This window comes from Hemiscyllium ocellatum, chromosome 9 (assembly GCF_020745735.1).
Source record: "Hemiscyllium ocellatum isolate sHemOce1 chromosome 9, sHemOce1.pat.X.cur, whole genome shotgun sequence".
Taxonomy (NCBI): Eukaryota; Metazoa; Chordata; class Chondrichthyes; order Orectolobiformes; family Hemiscylliidae; genus Hemiscyllium; species Hemiscyllium ocellatum.
Genome location: NC_083409.1, coordinates 35,960,335 through 35,977,224, shown reverse-complemented (window position 1 = coordinate 35,977,224; position 16,890 = coordinate 35,960,335). Strand labels below are relative to the sequence as shown.

General features: G+C 44.3%; 1 protein-coding gene across 1 annotated transcript in view; it reads left to right on the top strand.

The window, feature by feature from the left end:
- Nucleotides 1-744: 744 nt before the first annotated feature.
- The window catches only part of tsen15 (TSEN15 tRNA splicing endonuclease subunit), a 64,798-nt gene continuing 48,652 nt past the window's right edge, over nucleotides 745-16,890 (top strand). Inside the window, exons 1-2 of the mRNA XM_060829675.1 lie at nucleotides 745-945; nucleotides 6,738-6,819. Of these exons, the coding sequence (XP_060685658.1) occupies nucleotides 832-945; nucleotides 6,738-6,819 (196 nt within the window). The 5' untranslated portion in view covers nucleotides 745-831. The remainder of the gene's footprint in view (nucleotides 946-6,737; nucleotides 6,820-16,890) is intronic.

The following is a 16,890-nucleotide window of genomic DNA, read 5'->3' as shown; positions in this document are numbered from 1 at the left end:
GGGGGGGAGGAGGGGGGGGAGGAGGAGGGGGGGGAGGAGGAGGGGGGGAGGGGGGGGGAGGAGGGGGGGAGGAGGGGGGGGAGGGAGGGGAGGCGGGGGGCGGCGGAGGGGGGGGAGGAGGAGGAGGCGGAGAGGGGGGGAGGCGGAGGGGGGAGGAGGAGGAGGGGGGGGAGGAGGAGGGGGGGAGGAGGAGGGGGGGAGGAGGAGGGAGGAGGGGGCGGGGGAGAGGAGAGGGGGACGGAGGGGGGAGGACGGAGGGGGACGGAGGGGGACGGAGGGGGGGGGAGGGGGGGGACGGAGGGGGGGGACGGAGGGGGGGGGAGGGGGGGACGGAGGGGGGGGGAGGGGGGAGGGCGGAGGGGGACGGAGGGGGGAGGGCGGAGAGGAGAGGGGGACGGAGGGGGGAGAGGAGAGGGGGACGGAGGGGGGAGGGGGACGGAGGGACGGAGGGGGGACGGAGGGACGGAGGGGGGACGGAGGGAGGGAGGGGAGGGGGGGAGAGCGGGGGGGTGGGGGGGGAGAGGGGGAGAGGGGAGGGGGAGGGGGGGAGTGAGGGGGAGTGAGGGGGAGGGGGAGTGAGGGGGAGGGGGGGGGGGAGGGAGTGAGGGGGAGGGGGGGAGGTGGCGGAGAGAGGAGGGACAGATAAAGGGAGGAGGAAAATAGATTAGATAGATAGATACAGGAGAGGGAGGACAACCAATAGTGAAAGAGGAAATAAGGGGAGATGCTCTGCGCAGCCCCGGAACCCAGACTGTCGGCTCCTCTGTCCCTGCCCGGCCGCCTTTCGCTGTGACACCGGCGGAATGAGTTCAGGGCTGCACCTGCGCGGGGATGGATGTGGACACGGGGTTTGAGCTGGAGGACCCGAGCCCCGGCTCCGAGGAGGAGGAGGAGGGGGACAAGGAGGAGCAGTGGCGGGGGCCACGGCCGCGGGATCACCCCAAGGTACGGAGCGGGGTCGGGGAGGCGCTGCCCCCTGCCCCCTGCCCCCTACCCCCTATCCCCTACCCCCTATCCCCTACCCCCTACCCCCTACCCCCTGCCCCCTACCCCCTACCCCCTACCCCCTGCCCCCTACCCCCTGCCCCCTACCCCCTACCCCCTACCCCCTACCCCCTATCCCCTACCCCCTACCCCCTGCCCCCTACCCCCTACCCCCTACCCCCTACCCCCTATCCCCTACCCCCTGCCCCCTGCCCCCTGCCCCCTACCCCCTGCCCCCTATCCCCTACCCCCTACCCCCTACTCTTACCCCCTGCCCCTGTCCCTAACAGCCTCTGACCTGTGTGGGCAGTATCACCAACCGCTGATGCTCAATGCTTTTTATAACTTAAATGTGTTACATCTCTATTTATGAAAGTCCCATGGGAATGAGAACTTCTTTTGTTTAAAAAAAAGTCTGCTGTTCATGCCTTATTTACGTTTAGACATCTTGAAAATATTTGCAGAAGACATGTCTGATCCAGAGTAGCATAGAGGGGGTCTTCAACTGCTAAGCATTTTCTGGGCTGGGGAATGCCAGCAGTTATTCACATTATTGGAGTCCTAGCTCTCATTTGTGTTACCCTTCAGCTCCAGTCAAACCACACATTTCAGAGAATTAGCATTTAAGATTTTCATCTTCAAGTCCCTCCAAGCCAAATCCACCTCTAAGCTTCTTGAATTCACTGACACTTCACTTTACAGGTTGTTATGCCATCATGCATCAATTGTGTTCCTCTACAACCTTGCCCTTTAGAAAATCGTGCTCTGAAAAACTGTGATACGAAATTGTGATGTAGAATTTCACTAATAGGAAAATGGCTATACCTGTTCTGTAGAAAGTTTACGTTATCCAAACAACACTCACAATTTGTCATTCGCGTTATAGCCAATTCTCTGTGATGAAACATACTTTATAGCAGAATGACCTGTATAATGTTTCCTGCTCTATCAGCCACTGGAGCTCTAGCTTTCTCAAATGGAGCACGTTGTCACACAAGTTTCCTCATGCAGCCAAGCTTACATAGACCTCCAGTTAATGTGCAGCTTACTTTCTGTGCAAGAGCAGTCATTCTGAAACGTTTGTACGCTTCTCGACGCTTAGAACGATACAGCGTAGAACAAGGTGATATGGCTCAACATATCTTTACTCATTCTTTGAACAGCTATTAAGTTGGTCCAAAGCCATTGGTCATTGCATAGCCTCTTGAATGTTGCCTCAAGTAAGTATTTATCCAGTTTCCTTTTGAAATTTGCTACTGGGAATCTGGTTCCATCACTCTTTTGGGTAGTATATGTCAGACCATCATAACACACTGCTTAAGAAAAAAAATAATTTAAGGCATGACTGGCTCATTCTTAATTGCCTTTGAACAAAGTGGATTATTCTGTCATTTCAGAGTTCAGTTAAGAGTCAGCCACATTGCTGTGGATCTGATGGCCCATAGAAGTCAGAGCAGATTGGTAAGGCAGGCCAATAAGGAGCGATGCCATATTAGATTTGGTACTGTGGAATGAACCTGGCCAGGTGTTAGGTTTGGAGATAGGTGAGCACTTTGGCGATGGTGACCACAATTCAGTTTTGTTTACAATAGCAATGGGCAGGGATAGGTTTATACTGCAGGGAAAAAGGTATAACTGGGGGAGAGGCAATTATGATGCGAGTAGGCAAGATTCAGGATATGTAGGATGGGGGAAGGAAACTGCAGGGGATGGACACACTTGAAATGTACAGCTTATTCATGGAACAGCTACTGCGGGTCCTTGATAATTGCATACCTATCAGGCAGGCAGATAGTTGTCGAGAAAGGGAGCCTTGGTTTACTAAAGAAGTTGAAGCTCTTGTCAAGAGGAAAAAGAAGGCTTCTGTGAGGATGAGGTGTGATGGCTCAGTTTGGGGGTTTGACAGTTATAAGTCAGCCTGAAAAGATCTAAAGAGAGAGCTAAGAAGCGCCAGGAGGGGACATGAGAAGTTGTTGGGATTTAGGATCAAATAAAACCCTAAGGTCTTCAATAGGTATATCAGGAATCAACGAATGACTAGGGTAAGATTAGGGCCAATCAAAGATAGTGATGGGAGGTCGTGTGTGAAATCTGAGGAAATAGAGGAAGCGCTTAATAAATACTTTTTGTCAGTATTTACATTGGAAAAGGGCAAGGTTAGTGAGAGTACGGAGATACAGGCTACTAGATTAAGTGAGATTGTGGTTGACAAGGAAGTTTTAGCAGTTTTGGAAGATGTCAAAATAGATAAGACCCCTGGGCCGGATGGGATTTACCCTCGGATTCTCTGGGAAGCCATGGAGGAGATTGCAGAGCCTTTGGCTTTGATCTTTATGTCATCATTGTCGAAGAAGTGCCAGAAGACTGGAGGATAGCAAATGTTGTTCCCTTGTTTAAGAAGGGGAGTCGGGACAACCCTGGAGATTATAGGCCAGAGAGCCTTACTTCAGTTGTGGGTGAGGTGTTGGAAAAGGTTATAAGAGATAGGATCTATAACCATCTAGAAAGGAATAATTTGATTAGGGATAGTCAACATGGTTTTATGAAGGGTAGGTCATGCCTCACTAACCTTAATGAGTTCTCGAGAAGGCAGCAAAACAGGTGGATGACAGTAAGGTGCTTGATGTGGTATATCTGGACTTCAGTAATGCGTTTGATAAGGTTTCACATGGTAGGCTATTGTGCAAAATATGGAGTTTCGGGATTGAAGGTGATTGAGTGTGTTGGATCAGAAATTGGTTAGCTGAAAGAAGACAGAGGGTGGTGGTTGATGGGAAATGTTCACCCGGGAACTCAATTACCAGTGATGTGCTACAAGGACCTGTTTTGGAGCCACAACTATTTGTCATTTTTATAAATGATCTGGATGTGGGCACAGAGTATGGATTAGTAAATTTGCAGATGACACTAAGGTAGACAGAGTTGTGGATAGTGCTGAAGGATGTTGTGTGTTACAGAGGGACGTCGATAAGATGCAAAGCTAGGCTGAGAAGTGGCAAATGGAGTTTAATGCGGAACGGTGTGAGGTAGTTTACTTCGGAAGAAGAAACAGGAATGCAGAGTACTGAGCTAATGGTAAATCCTTGGCAGTGTAGATGAACAGCGAGATCTGTGTCCAGGTGCATAAATCTCTGAAAGTAGCTACCCAGGTTGATAAGGTTATTAAGAAGGTGTATGTTGTGTTGGCATTTATTGGTAGGGGGATTGAGTTTCAGAGCCACGAGGTCATGCTTTAGCTGCACAAGACGCTGGTAAGGCTGCACCTGGAGTATTGCATGCAGTTCTGCTCACTGCATTATAGGAAGGATGTGGAAGCTTTGGAAAGGGTTTAGAAGAGATTTACTAGGATGTGGCCTGGTATGGAAGGAAGGCCTTATGAGGAAAAGCTGAGGGAACTGAGGCTGTTTTCATTGGAGGGAAGATGGTTGAGGTGACTTAATTGAGATCTATAAGATAATCAGAGAGTTAGATAGGGTGGACAGGGAGAGCCTGTTTCCTCGGATGATGAAGGTTAACATGGGGGGGAGGCATAGCTTTAACTTGGGGGGTGATAGATTTATGACAGATATTGGGATAGTTTCTTTACTCAGAGTAGTTGGGGCGTGGATCGTCCTGCCTGTAACAGTAGTAGAGTCTTCAACGTTAAGGGCATTAAAATGGGCATTGGATATAAATATAGATAATAATGGAACCTAGACTAGTACTCCATTGCATTGTGGAGGGAGCACACTGAGAGTCATAGTCATAGAGATGTACAGCATGGAAACAGACCCTTTGGTCCAACCCGTTTGGTTCTGTCAGCACCTGGCCCATACCCCTCCAAACCCTTCCCATTCATATGCCCATCCAAATACCTCTTAGATGTTGCAATTGTACCAGCCTCCACCACATCCTCTGGCAGCTTATTCCATACACGTACCACCCTCTGTGATAAAGTTGCCTCGTTGGTCTCTTTTATATCTTTCCCCTCTCACCCTAAACCTATGCCTTCTAGTTCTGGACTTCCCAACACCAGGGAAAAGACTTTGTCTATTTATTCTATCCATGCCCTTCATAATTTTGTAAACCTCTATAAGGTCACCCCTCAGCCTCCAACGCTCCAGGGAAAACAGCCCCAGCCTGTTCAGCCTCTCCATGTAGCTCAGATCCTCCAACCCTGGCAACATCCTTGTAAATCTTTTCTGGACCCTTTCAAGTTTAACAACATCTTTCTATAGGAAGGAGACCAGAATTGCACACAATATTCTAACGGTGGCCTAACCAATGTCCTGTACAGCCGCAACATGACCTCCCAACTCCTGTACTCAATACTGTGACCAATAAAGGAAAGCATACCAAACGCCTTCTTCACTATCCTATCTACCTGTGACTCCACTTTCAAGGAGCTATGAACCTATACTCCAAGGTCTCATTGTTCAGCAACACTCCCTCAGACCTTACCGTTAAGTGTATAAGTCCTGCTAAGATTTGCTTTCCCATGGGAGACTGATTAGCAAGGTTAGATCTCATGCAGCACCTCGCATTTATCTGAATTAAACTCCATCTGCCACCTCAACCCATTGGCCCAACTAGTCCAGATCCTGTTGTAATCTGAGGTAACCCGCTTCGCTGCACACTATACCTCCAATTTTGGTGTCATCTACAAACTTACTAACTGTATCCTCTTATGCTCGTATCCAAATCATTTATGTAAATGACAAAAGGTAGGGGGCCCAGCACCGGTCCTTGTGGCATTCCACTGGTCACAGGCCTCCAGTCTGAAAAACAACGCTCCACCACCATCACTCTGTCTTCTACCTTTGAGCCAGTTCTGCATCCAAATGGCTAGTTCTCCCTGTATTCCATGAGATTTAACCTTGCTAATCAGTCTCCCACAGGGAACCTTTTTGAACGCCTTACTGAAGTCCATATAGATCGTGTCTACTGCTTTGCCCTCATCAATCTTCTTTGTTACTTCAGAAAACTCAATCAAGTTTGTGAGACATGATTTCTCACACACAAAGCCATTATTTATTGGAGCTGGTGTGCCATATTTTGGAACCATTAGACTGGTGTCCAGCATTGAGCCTGGGTTTGTTTCACACACATGTTGGTGAATATGTAAGCTTGATACAAACAAGAGCAGCCAAAAAGATATCAGGTCTACCTGTGTTCTTGTAACAAAGGTTTGAGGAAATATGACTGAGCTGTTTAAAATGATGAAGGGTCAACAGTTTGTCTAGTTAGATAGGTTGTTTGAGTTGAGCAGAAATTGTTGGATTGCGAATTTGTACCAACTCTTTGGATGGAGACATAGGTTCATTTTTAGGTGGAATTTCTCTTCACAGAGAATTGTCACACTCTGGGATAGTTTGCCAAAGCATGGATGGATTCCCTGCAGCCCTTCAGAAAGGAGTTGGACAATTTTCTCATTAAGATGTCCATGTGGTGGGGTTTGAGAACCCACACATTACAATAGTCTTCAGGTTTTTGCATGATTGCCTTCAGGAACTGTAATTGAATTTTCAAGTATTCTCAAAATTAACAATTGCTTTTTTTCTTCTACTTTATATTTTTGAATGCCTTAATCCCAGAAGATTGTTTTTACATGGACTCCTGTCCAGCTGGGGAATTCTTCATCTATTTATTTTCTTTGTGCTGTTTTGTTTGTGTTTCTGCAGTCCATTTGCATTCCAGACAAATGTAAAGAAAAGTGATGATGCAAGCTGGATTCAAATGATTTAATTTTCTTCTTATTTTTTAAAACTTTTCAGTACACGGAGATGATGGCTTTAGACATTGCAGATAGTACACAAGTATATACAGCTTTTCTGGTGTTTCTTGATCTTCTCGAAGGTAAGACAACATGAAATATTCTTGTTTCTTAATAGATATTAATCAAGATAACTGCTTTGCTAATGATCTGCCTTTAGGTACAATTTTGAAAATGTTGAAGAAGACATTTGGCACAGTTGCCTTCATTGGTCATAATATTGAGTATAGGAGTTGGGATGTTATGTTGCGGAACCTGGTGAGGCCACGTTTGGGATGCTGCGTTCAGTTCTGGTCACCCTTCTATAGGAAAGACATTGTTAAACTTGAAAGGGGGCGCAAAAGACTTACAAGGATATTGCTGGGCTGGAGTGTGTAAGCTACAGGTGGAAGCTGAATCGGCTGTGGCTTTTTCCCCAGGAGCACTGGATATTGAGGGGTGACCTTATAGAGGTTTATGAAATCATGAGGATCATGAATAGGGTGAACAGACAAGGTCATTTTCCGAAGGTGGGGTAGTCCAGCAGAGGCTGGTGTGTGTCTGGAACAAGCTGCCAGAGGAAGTGGTGGAGGCTGGTACAATTACAATATTTCATAGGCATCTGGATGGTTATACGATTAGGAAGGGTTTGGGGGGATGTGGGCCAAATGCTGGCAAATGAGACTAGGTCAGACTGGGATGTCTGGTCAGCACAGATGAGTTGGAATGAAGGGTCTGTTTCCATGCTGTATGACGGTATATTAGCCACAAATACTTAAGATAGTGGTCAGTTATCCACAAGTACCTTTAAGATATTTTATTAAAAAGCAACAGTTCAGAGATGGGCATTAGCTAACCAGAGAGAAAACAAAGCCAACCCTTCCCGGTTGAGGTCCCTTGTGGTAGCAGGATTGTTCTGTTTAACTTAATCTTCCTTTTCTGACTCACCTTGCACTTGAGGAAGGCTGCTACTGATAAGTCAAACTGACAGGGACTTATTGTTAGATATTTCTAATCAACCTATTCAGGCATGTTATGACACACATCTGTACCAGGTGGGTCTTGAACCCAGTCCTCCTGGCCCAGAGGTAAGGACACAAGAACCTCCAAATGAATTGTTGATTTACTTTAATTTTAGGGCTGCTATGTGTTAGGGTCATATAAATTCAACTAGAAAATTAATTTTAATATAGGGAAAATTAACAAACAGTGAGATTCACAACTAATCTTGGAGGAACTGTTGGGCGAAGTTCACAGCACAGAATCAGAGAAGTTAATTGTTGTTTTAAGTCTGTCCAAGAGAAAGGCTGCAGTAGTGGGTACAGTGGATTCTTTCTTGATTATATGTTTTTGGAGATAAGTCTCTTGATTAAACATAAAATATAAGCCATAGCTATTAATTTAACCTGGGGCAGAGTTTGTAGAGGAATCAGATGGTGTTATTTTCTGGGTCTGTAGATTGTGAAGGAGCAAAAATGGCCTTTGCAGTGATATGTACTTCTTGGCAGGTGTGGGAGTTTAAAGAGAGTTTATGGGTTACTGCGGATTATATCTGCCATAAATGCCGTTGGATGGGAATCTTATTAGATCGAGTGGATTGGTTGGAGAGACAGATAGAAGCGATGAGAAATTTGCAACAGCAACAGTATATGATGGATGGCAGTTATAGAAAGGGGAGAAAGTCTCCGATACAGTCACATAGATGGGTTAACTCCAGGAAGGGTAAGAAAGGTAGGCAGCTAGTGCAGGAGTCTTCTATGGATATACCCATTTCAAACAGGTATGCGGTTTTGGAAAATGTAGGAGGTGATGGATTCTTAGGGGAACGTAGCACGAACAGCCAAGTTTCTGGGGGGTGTTGGGGGGGTGGGGGGTGGTGGTGATGGGATCCAGGGAGATAGTGAGGAAAGATATCGATCTGAGGCTGGTTCAGCTGAGAACAGAAGTGAGTCAAACAGTCAGGGCAGGCAGGGACAAGGTAGGACTGATAAATTAAACTGCATGTATTTCAGTGCAAAATGGAGGAGATACTAAATGAATATTTTGCATCAGTATTTACTGTGGGAAAGGGTATGGAAGATATAGACTGTTGGGAAATAGATGGTGACATCTTGCAAAATGTCCAGATTAGAGGAGGAAGTGCTGGATGTCTTGAAACGGTTAAAAGTGGATAAATCCCGAGGACCTGATCAGGTGTACCCGAGAACTCTGTGGGAAGCTAGAGAAGTGATTGCTGGGCCTCTTGCTGAGATACTTGTATCATCGATAGTCACAGGTGAGGTGCTGGAAGACTGGAGGTTGGCAAACGTGGTGCCATTGTTTACGAAGGGCAGTAAAAACAAGCCAGGGAACTACAGACCGGTGATCCTGACCTTGGTGGTGGGCAAGTTGTTGGAGGGAATCCTGAGGGACAGGATGTACATGTATTTGGAAAGGCAAGGACTGATTCGGGATAGTCAGCATGGCTTTGTGTGTGGGAAATCATGTCTTACAAACTTGATTGAGTTTTTTTTTGATGTAACAAAGAAGATTGATGAGGGTAGAGCAGTAGATGTGACGTATATGGACTTCAGTAAGGCGTTCGACAAAGGTTCCCCCTGGGAGGTTGATTAGCAAGGTTAGATCTCGTGGAATACAGGGAGAACTAGCCATTTGGATACAGAACTGGCTCAAAGGTAGAAGACAGAGGTGGTGGAGGGTTGTTTTTCAGACTGGAGGCCTGTGACCATAGGAGTGCCACAAGGATCGGTGCTGGGCCCTCTACGTTTTGTCATTTACATAAATGATTTGGATGCGAGCATATGAGGTACAGTTAGTAAGTTTGCAGATGATACCAAAATTGGAGGTGTCGTGGGCAGCGAAGAGGGTTACCTCAGATTACAACAGGATCTTGACCAGATGGGCCAATGGGCTTAGAAGTGGCAGATGGAGTTTAATTTGGATAAATGCGAGATGCTGCATTTTGGGAAAGCAAATCTTAGCAGGACTTATACACTTAATGGTAAGGTCCGAGGGAGTGTTGCTGAACAAAGAGACCTTGGAGTGCAGGTTCATAGCTCCTTGAAAGTGGAGTCGCACGTAGATAGGATAGTGAAGAAGGCATTTGGTATGCTTTTCTTTATTGGTCACAGTATTGAGTACAGGAATTGGGAGGTCATGTTGTGGCTGTACAGGACATTGGTTAGGCCACTGTTGGAATATTGCGTGCAATTCTGATCTCCTTCCTATCGGAAAGATGTTGTGAAACTTGAAAGGGTTCAGAAAAGATTTACAAGGATGTTGCCAGGGTTGGAGGATCTGAGCTACAGGAAGAGACTGAACAAGCTGGGGCTGTTTTCCTTGGAGCGTCGGAGGCTGAGGGGAGACCTTATAGAGGTTTACAAAATTATCAGGGGCATGGATAGGATAAATAGGCAAAGTCTTTTCCCTGCGGTGGGGGAATCCAGAACTAGAGGGCGTAGGTTTAGGGTGAGAGAGGAAAGATATAAAAGAGACCTAAGGGGCAACGTTTTCACGCAGAAAGTGGTACGTGTATGGAATGAGCTGCCAGAGGATGTGGTGGAGTCTGGTACAATTGCAACATTTAAGAGGCATTTGGATGGGTATCTGAATCGGAATGGTTTGGAGGGATATGGGCCGGGTGCTGGCTGGTGGGACTAGATTGGGTTGGGATATCTGGTCGCCATGGACGGGTTGGACCAAAGGGTCTGTTTCCGTGCTGTACATCTCTATAACTCTACGACAGAGTATGTGCAGTTGTTGGGCAAAAGAGTCTAAATTTGTACTTAGTTTGCATTTGGCATTAGGCTGAAATATGCAGTCTACATTTATGTAGTTGTCATTCTTAAGTAGGGTTTTCTCAAGGGTTCCAGTGAAGATGCAGCTTAATTAAGAAACAGCTGAGACTGGGTCCACAATGACTTACATAGCTCGGCTTTGGGGAGCATGTAAAATTTGTCTTAGCACTTGAGTGTGACTTGTTATAGAAGCTGAAGCTAAATACGTAAGAGAGTCAAGCACAGGAATATTGGTTGTTTTCACTCAGAGTCATAGAGATGTACAGCATGGAACCAGACTCTTTGGTCCAACCCGTCCATGCCGACCAGATTTCCCAAATCAATCTACTCCCACCTGCCAACATCCGGTCCATGTCCCTCCAAACCCTTCTTATTTATATACCCATTCAAATGTCTCTTAAATGTTGCAATTTTACCAGCCTCCATCACTTCCTCTGGCAGCTCATTCCATGCACTTTTAGGAAAAAGTTGCCCCGTAGGTCTCTCTTTTATATTTTTCCCCTCTCACCCTAAACCTATGCCCTCTAGTTCTGGACTCCCCAACCCCAGGGAAAAGACTTTGCCTATTTATCCTATCCATGCCCCTCATAATTTTGTAAACTTCTGTAAGGTCACCCCTCAACTTGTTGACCTTGCTTTGCTGTAGGAGAAACAGCTGATTAATTGGTGAGTTTCTGGTAAGTGATTAGGATTTATTCTATTTCAAAGCATCAAAATGTTAATGCAACAATAGCTGAAGGATAAAGTATTAGTACAGGAAATGATAAATGCACTGTGAAAGGAAGGGATAGACAGTATGAATTTAAGAGTTAACCAATAAATAAAACTAAAGGTAAAAGTAAAGGCTAAGTACCTTTCAGCGAGCATACGAATGGAGCTGAATAGGTACATTCTGGTGGCTGCTAAGGAGGCATAACTGCATGATGACTCGGATTGGGATCTGAATCTTGAAGGGTACAGTACATTTAGGAATGACAGGAAACTAGGAAATATAGAATGAGTGATTCTGTTTGTTCATGATGGTGTTAGCACAAGAGCAAAGAATGATGTAAGTTCAGGAAACCAAGCTGTGGAAATAGTTTGAGTGGTAGTGAGAGATTATAAAAGCAAGAAGTCATTTCTGAGGGTGGTACATGGATTCCCCTACCAGGAAGTACATGGCAGTATGGAGCATAAAAAAAAAATAAGGCGAGCTTGTCGAAAAGGCACACTGGTAGTCACGGCAAATTTTAATCTACATATTAACTGCAAAAGTCAGTTGGGTGACAGTAGCCCATGAGGAGTCCATTTTCAGGTTAGTTTCTTAGAACAATACATTGTGGAGCTGACCAGATAGTCTGTACTAGATCTGGTGTTGTGCAATGACATGGGGTTAATTAAAGATCTCATTAGACCATAGTACTTAGGAGTGGAAGTAAGGCCATTCGGCCCATTAAGTCCACTCAGTCATTCAATCATGGCTGATGGGCATTTCAGCACCACTTACTTGCACTCTCCCCGTATTCCTTAACTTCTTGCGAGATTAAGAATTTATTAATCTCAGTCGCAAAGACATTGAATGTCCCGGCCTCCACTACAGTCCATGGCAGTGAATTCCACAGGCCCACCACTCACTGGCTGAAGAAATGTCTCCTCATTTCCATTTTAAATTGACCCCCTCTAATTGTAAGGCTGTGCCCACGAGTCCCAAAATCACCGCCTGACGAAAACAAATTCCCAGCATCCACCCTTTCTAAGCCATGCATTGTCTTATAAGTTTCTATTAGATCTCCCCTCAACCTTCATAACTCTAATGAATACAAACTCAGGATCCTCAGCTGTTCATCGTATGGTAGGCCTGTCATTCCAGAGATCATCCGAGTGAATCTCCACCGGACAAAATGAAGAGTGCCTGTAGGTAACAGTGATCATAAGATGATTACATTTTACATTTAGTTTGAGGGAGAGTGGAGTGGTCTGAGACTAATTCTTAAACATTTAAGAAAGAGGAATTTGAAGGTGAATTGCTAAATTAATTTTAAATGATAGCTCAATGGAGATGTGGTGGCAGATGTTCGGGGGATATTGCAGAATATATGGAAGAAAGAAATTCCAAAGAGTAAGAAAAATTCCAAAGGATGGACCCATCATCTATGGTTAACTAGAAATTTTGCAATATTCAACTAAAAAAGTGAGAGCATTTGATTGTGTAAGGGGAGGTGGCAGCTCGGAAGATTGGATGGAGTATTTTTAAATAAAAAGCAAAAAATGATCCAATTAATTACAAGGGGAAACATTAGAGTACTCGAGGAAAGTATGTAGAAGTGTAAAAAAGAATAAGAGTTTCTATAAATATTTAATGAAGAAAAGAGTGAACAAAGTGATCATTGATCTAATCGAAAGTGAGATTGGAGAATTAATAATGGACAATAAGGAAATGGCAACTGAATTGAAGAGATGTTTTGCATTTGTCTTCACTATAGAAGATAGTAACATCTCAGAAGTAGTATTGAATCTGGAAATGGGAGGAACAGAGAAAAACTATAATCACCAGAAAAGTGGTACTGTGTAAATGGTTGGAGCTTTGCGCTGATAAGCTCTTGAATCCTGATGGACTTCATTTTATGATTTTAAATGAAATGTCTAGTCAAATAAGTGATGCATTAGTTTTTACTTCCTAAAACTGTCTTAAATCCAGGACGGTCCCATTAGTTTGGAAGTGGGTGAATACAAGTTCTTTATTCAAAAAGGGAGGGAGACGGAGAGCAAGAAACTTTAGGCCAGTTTTAGTTAACATCTGTCATAGGGAAAATGTTAGAAGCTGTTACTAAAGAAGTTATAACATAACACTTGAATAAGTTTGAGACAATCGGGCAAAGTCAATATTGCTTTGTGAAAGAGAAATCGTCTTTTACCAATTTGAGTTCTTTGAAGAAGTAACACATGTTGTAAATAAAGTGGAATTGATGGATGTACTATACTCAGCTGCCACATCAAAGGTTATTGCAACAAATAAAAGCTTATGTAGGTGGCAGCATATTGACAGGGGTCAAAGATTTGCTAATGAACAGAAAGCAGGGAGTAAACTTGTCTTTTATAGTCAGCAAGATGTAACAAGTAGTGTGTCATTGGGATTGGTGCTGGCAGTGCAAGAGTTTACAATTTATATAAATGATTTTGATGAAGGGACAGAAGATATGGTCATCAGAATTGGTAATGACACAAAGATAGGTAAAAACGTAAATGATGAAGAGGACGTAAGGAGGCTACAGAAAGATACTGATAGGTAAAGTGAGTGGGTGAAGGTGTAGTAAAAGTGAGTACAACATGGGAAAATGGGAAGCTGTCCTGGTAGGAGGAATAATAAAGAAGCATACTATCTAAATGGTGAGAGACTGCAGATCTTTTGAGATGCAGAAAGACCTTGGTGTTCTTGTATGTTAGTACACAGAAAATAATGAGGAAAGTTAACAATGTTATCACTTATTACAAGGTGAATTGAAAAGTAAGGACATATGCTTCAATTATACAGGGCACTGACCATAAAGATACAGGAGTAGAATTCGGCCTTTTAGCCCATTGAGTCTGTTCCACCATTCGATCATGACCAATGTTTCTCCACCCCATTCTCTTGCCTTCTCTCCTTGTAATCCTTGATATCCTCAATAATCTAAGTACCTATCTCTGTCTTAAATACATTCAATGACTTGGCATCCACAGTACTTTGCAGCAATGAGTTTCACAGAGTCACCACCCTCTGGCTGAAAACAAATTCCTCCTTATCTGCTTTGAGTGTCACCCTTTCACTCTGAGGCTGTGCCCTCAGGTCCTAGCCTCTCCAAGAAGTGAAAACATCTTCTCCATGTTCATTCTGTGCAGGCTCCTCAGTATCCTGTAAGTTTCAATCCGATCCCCCTCGTCCTTCTAAACTCCGTCTAGTATGGAGACACCGAATCCTCAAAGCACCTCATATAACAAGCTGTTCATTCCCAGGATCATTCTTTAGACCTCTCCTGGACCCCTTGCAATGCCAGCACATCTTTTCTTGAAGCAGATGTAATGGTATTACATAGGTAAGGGTAAGTACAAAGACATGAGGGGATAGCTGATCAGGAAGGGAAACCTAGCAGGGAAACTAGTGGAACATCAATGGCAGGAGCTGCTGGAGGTAATTCAGATGGCACAGCAGAAATTTATTTCAAGGAAGAAGAAACATATTAGGGGGAGGATGAGCCAATCATGGCTGCCAAGGGAAGTCAGTGACCGCAGAAATGCAAAAGAAAAAGTATACAATGTGGTGAAATTAGTGGGAAGCCAGAGGAATGGAAAGCCTTTTCAAAACTAGTAGACGATAACTAAAAAAGCAATTGGGGGTGGGGGGTGGGGAGGAGAAGTTGAAATATGAGAGCAAGCTAGTTAGCAATATAAAAGATTACAAGAACTTTTTTTGATATTCAAAAGGTAAGACCGAGGCAAAAGTGGAGTGGATATTGGGTTGCTGGAAAATTAGGCTGGAGATGTAGTAATAGGAACAATGAATTGGTAGAGGAACTGAATAGGTACTTTGCATCAATTTTCATAGTGGAAGACACCAGTAGCATCCCAGAACTACAAGAGAGTCAGGAGGCAGATGTGACTGTAGTGGCTATCACTAAGGAGAAGCTGAAAAATCTGTGTGTGGATAAATCACCAGGACTGGAGGTATGAAGGAGATTGCTGAGGAGGTTGTAGAGGTGTTGGTGATCTTTTAGGAATCGCTGAAGTCCGGGACGGTACTGGAGGACTGGGAAGTGGCTAATATAACACCCCGGTTTAAGAAGGAAGAGAGGCAGAAGACAGGAATCTATGGGCTGGTTAGCCTGACCTTGGTTGTTGATAAAATTTTAGAGTCCATTATGAAGGAATAGTTTGTGGAGTACTTGGAAGTGCATAGTAAAGTAGGGCTGAGTCAGCATGACTTAGTAAAGGGGAGGTCATGCCTGACAAATCTGTTAAAATTGTTTCAGGAGGTGACAAGCAAGTTCAACAAAGGAGAGCCATTTCAAGAATGCATGAAAACAGAAGCAGACATACACGGCTGAGGACGTACAAGGCTCTGGGCTGACCACATTTGGAGTACGGTGTACTGTATTGGTCACCTGATTTAAGAAAGGGGTGAGTGCTTTGGTGGCACCTCAAAGAAACATTACTAGAATGAGCAGATTGTCTTGGGGAACATTGCACATGCTTGGAGTTTAGAAGAGGAAGAGATGACTTGCCAAATTCTGAGGCGCTTGGCATTTTGGATGTGAACAGGATGTTTCCCCATTATGAGAGAATCTAGAATTTGGGATCACTGTTTCAAAATAAGAGGATACCCATTGTTTTTAAAAAAAAAGATAAATGTTGATATTTCGGAATCTTTGGAACTCTTCCTGAAAAGGTGACTGAAGCAAAATTTCAGGCAAAGATTTCTGTTAAACAAGGAGAAGAAAAGTTATTGAGGAGGCAGGAATGTAGACTTGAGATTACAGTCAGACCAGCTCTGACGTTATTGTATGGCGGAGCAGACATGAGGAAGTAGATTGGCCTACTCCTGCTCCTATGTTTGAATAGCAGTGTCAGTTACTTCTGAATCAATGAATGTAGGGTATGTATCCAAGCAAAAGTACTATAAAGCTTAAATGGTAATAGGAAATATTGGAAATATGCAGCAGTCCAGTCAGCAGCAGTGTAGAGAATAGTGAGTGTTTTGCATGTGGATCCTCGATCACAACTGGAAGAATCACTAATGACCAAAACAAAGGAAGGGAGGTTGCATACTTGCGTGTAAGGGAATAGAATGACCTGTGGTGCGTATTACTGACCAGCAGATGAAAAAGTACAGAAATAATATTTGCATGATATGATAAATGGCATAACAAAAGAAACCAGAGCTGTTTGTGGTGCAGGTGACACATCGTATTGAAAGCAGCTTTCCCTCTAATTTTCTTACATGCTACGTGGGTCTCCAAGCACAGCAGTGACTTCTGGAATCTGAGGTCAATGCGACTATTGGCACGCTCTCACCATTCACCGTGCATAGGACATTGGAGTGGCTGCCGAGCAGTTTATAAGGAATGTTGACTGAAAACGTGAAAAACTGGCAATTTGGAGAAAAGCAGGCAGAAACAAGGGGGCTGGACCAGCATTGCATTCCAATTGAAGTTCCCATCCAAATCCAGCCTGTCATCTCCCCTCTGTATCCATTTAGATTTGAATATGAACTGCTAAAGAGAAAGTGGTGTTCATTGTTAAGGCTTGAAGCTTTTTTTTAACTATTAAGACTAGAGGGTTGCAAATGGAAAGAGAAGACCACATTCCTTGAGCTTGAATTCAGCTTCATTGAAAAAAAAGTTATGTTTTACCCGATATTTAAAG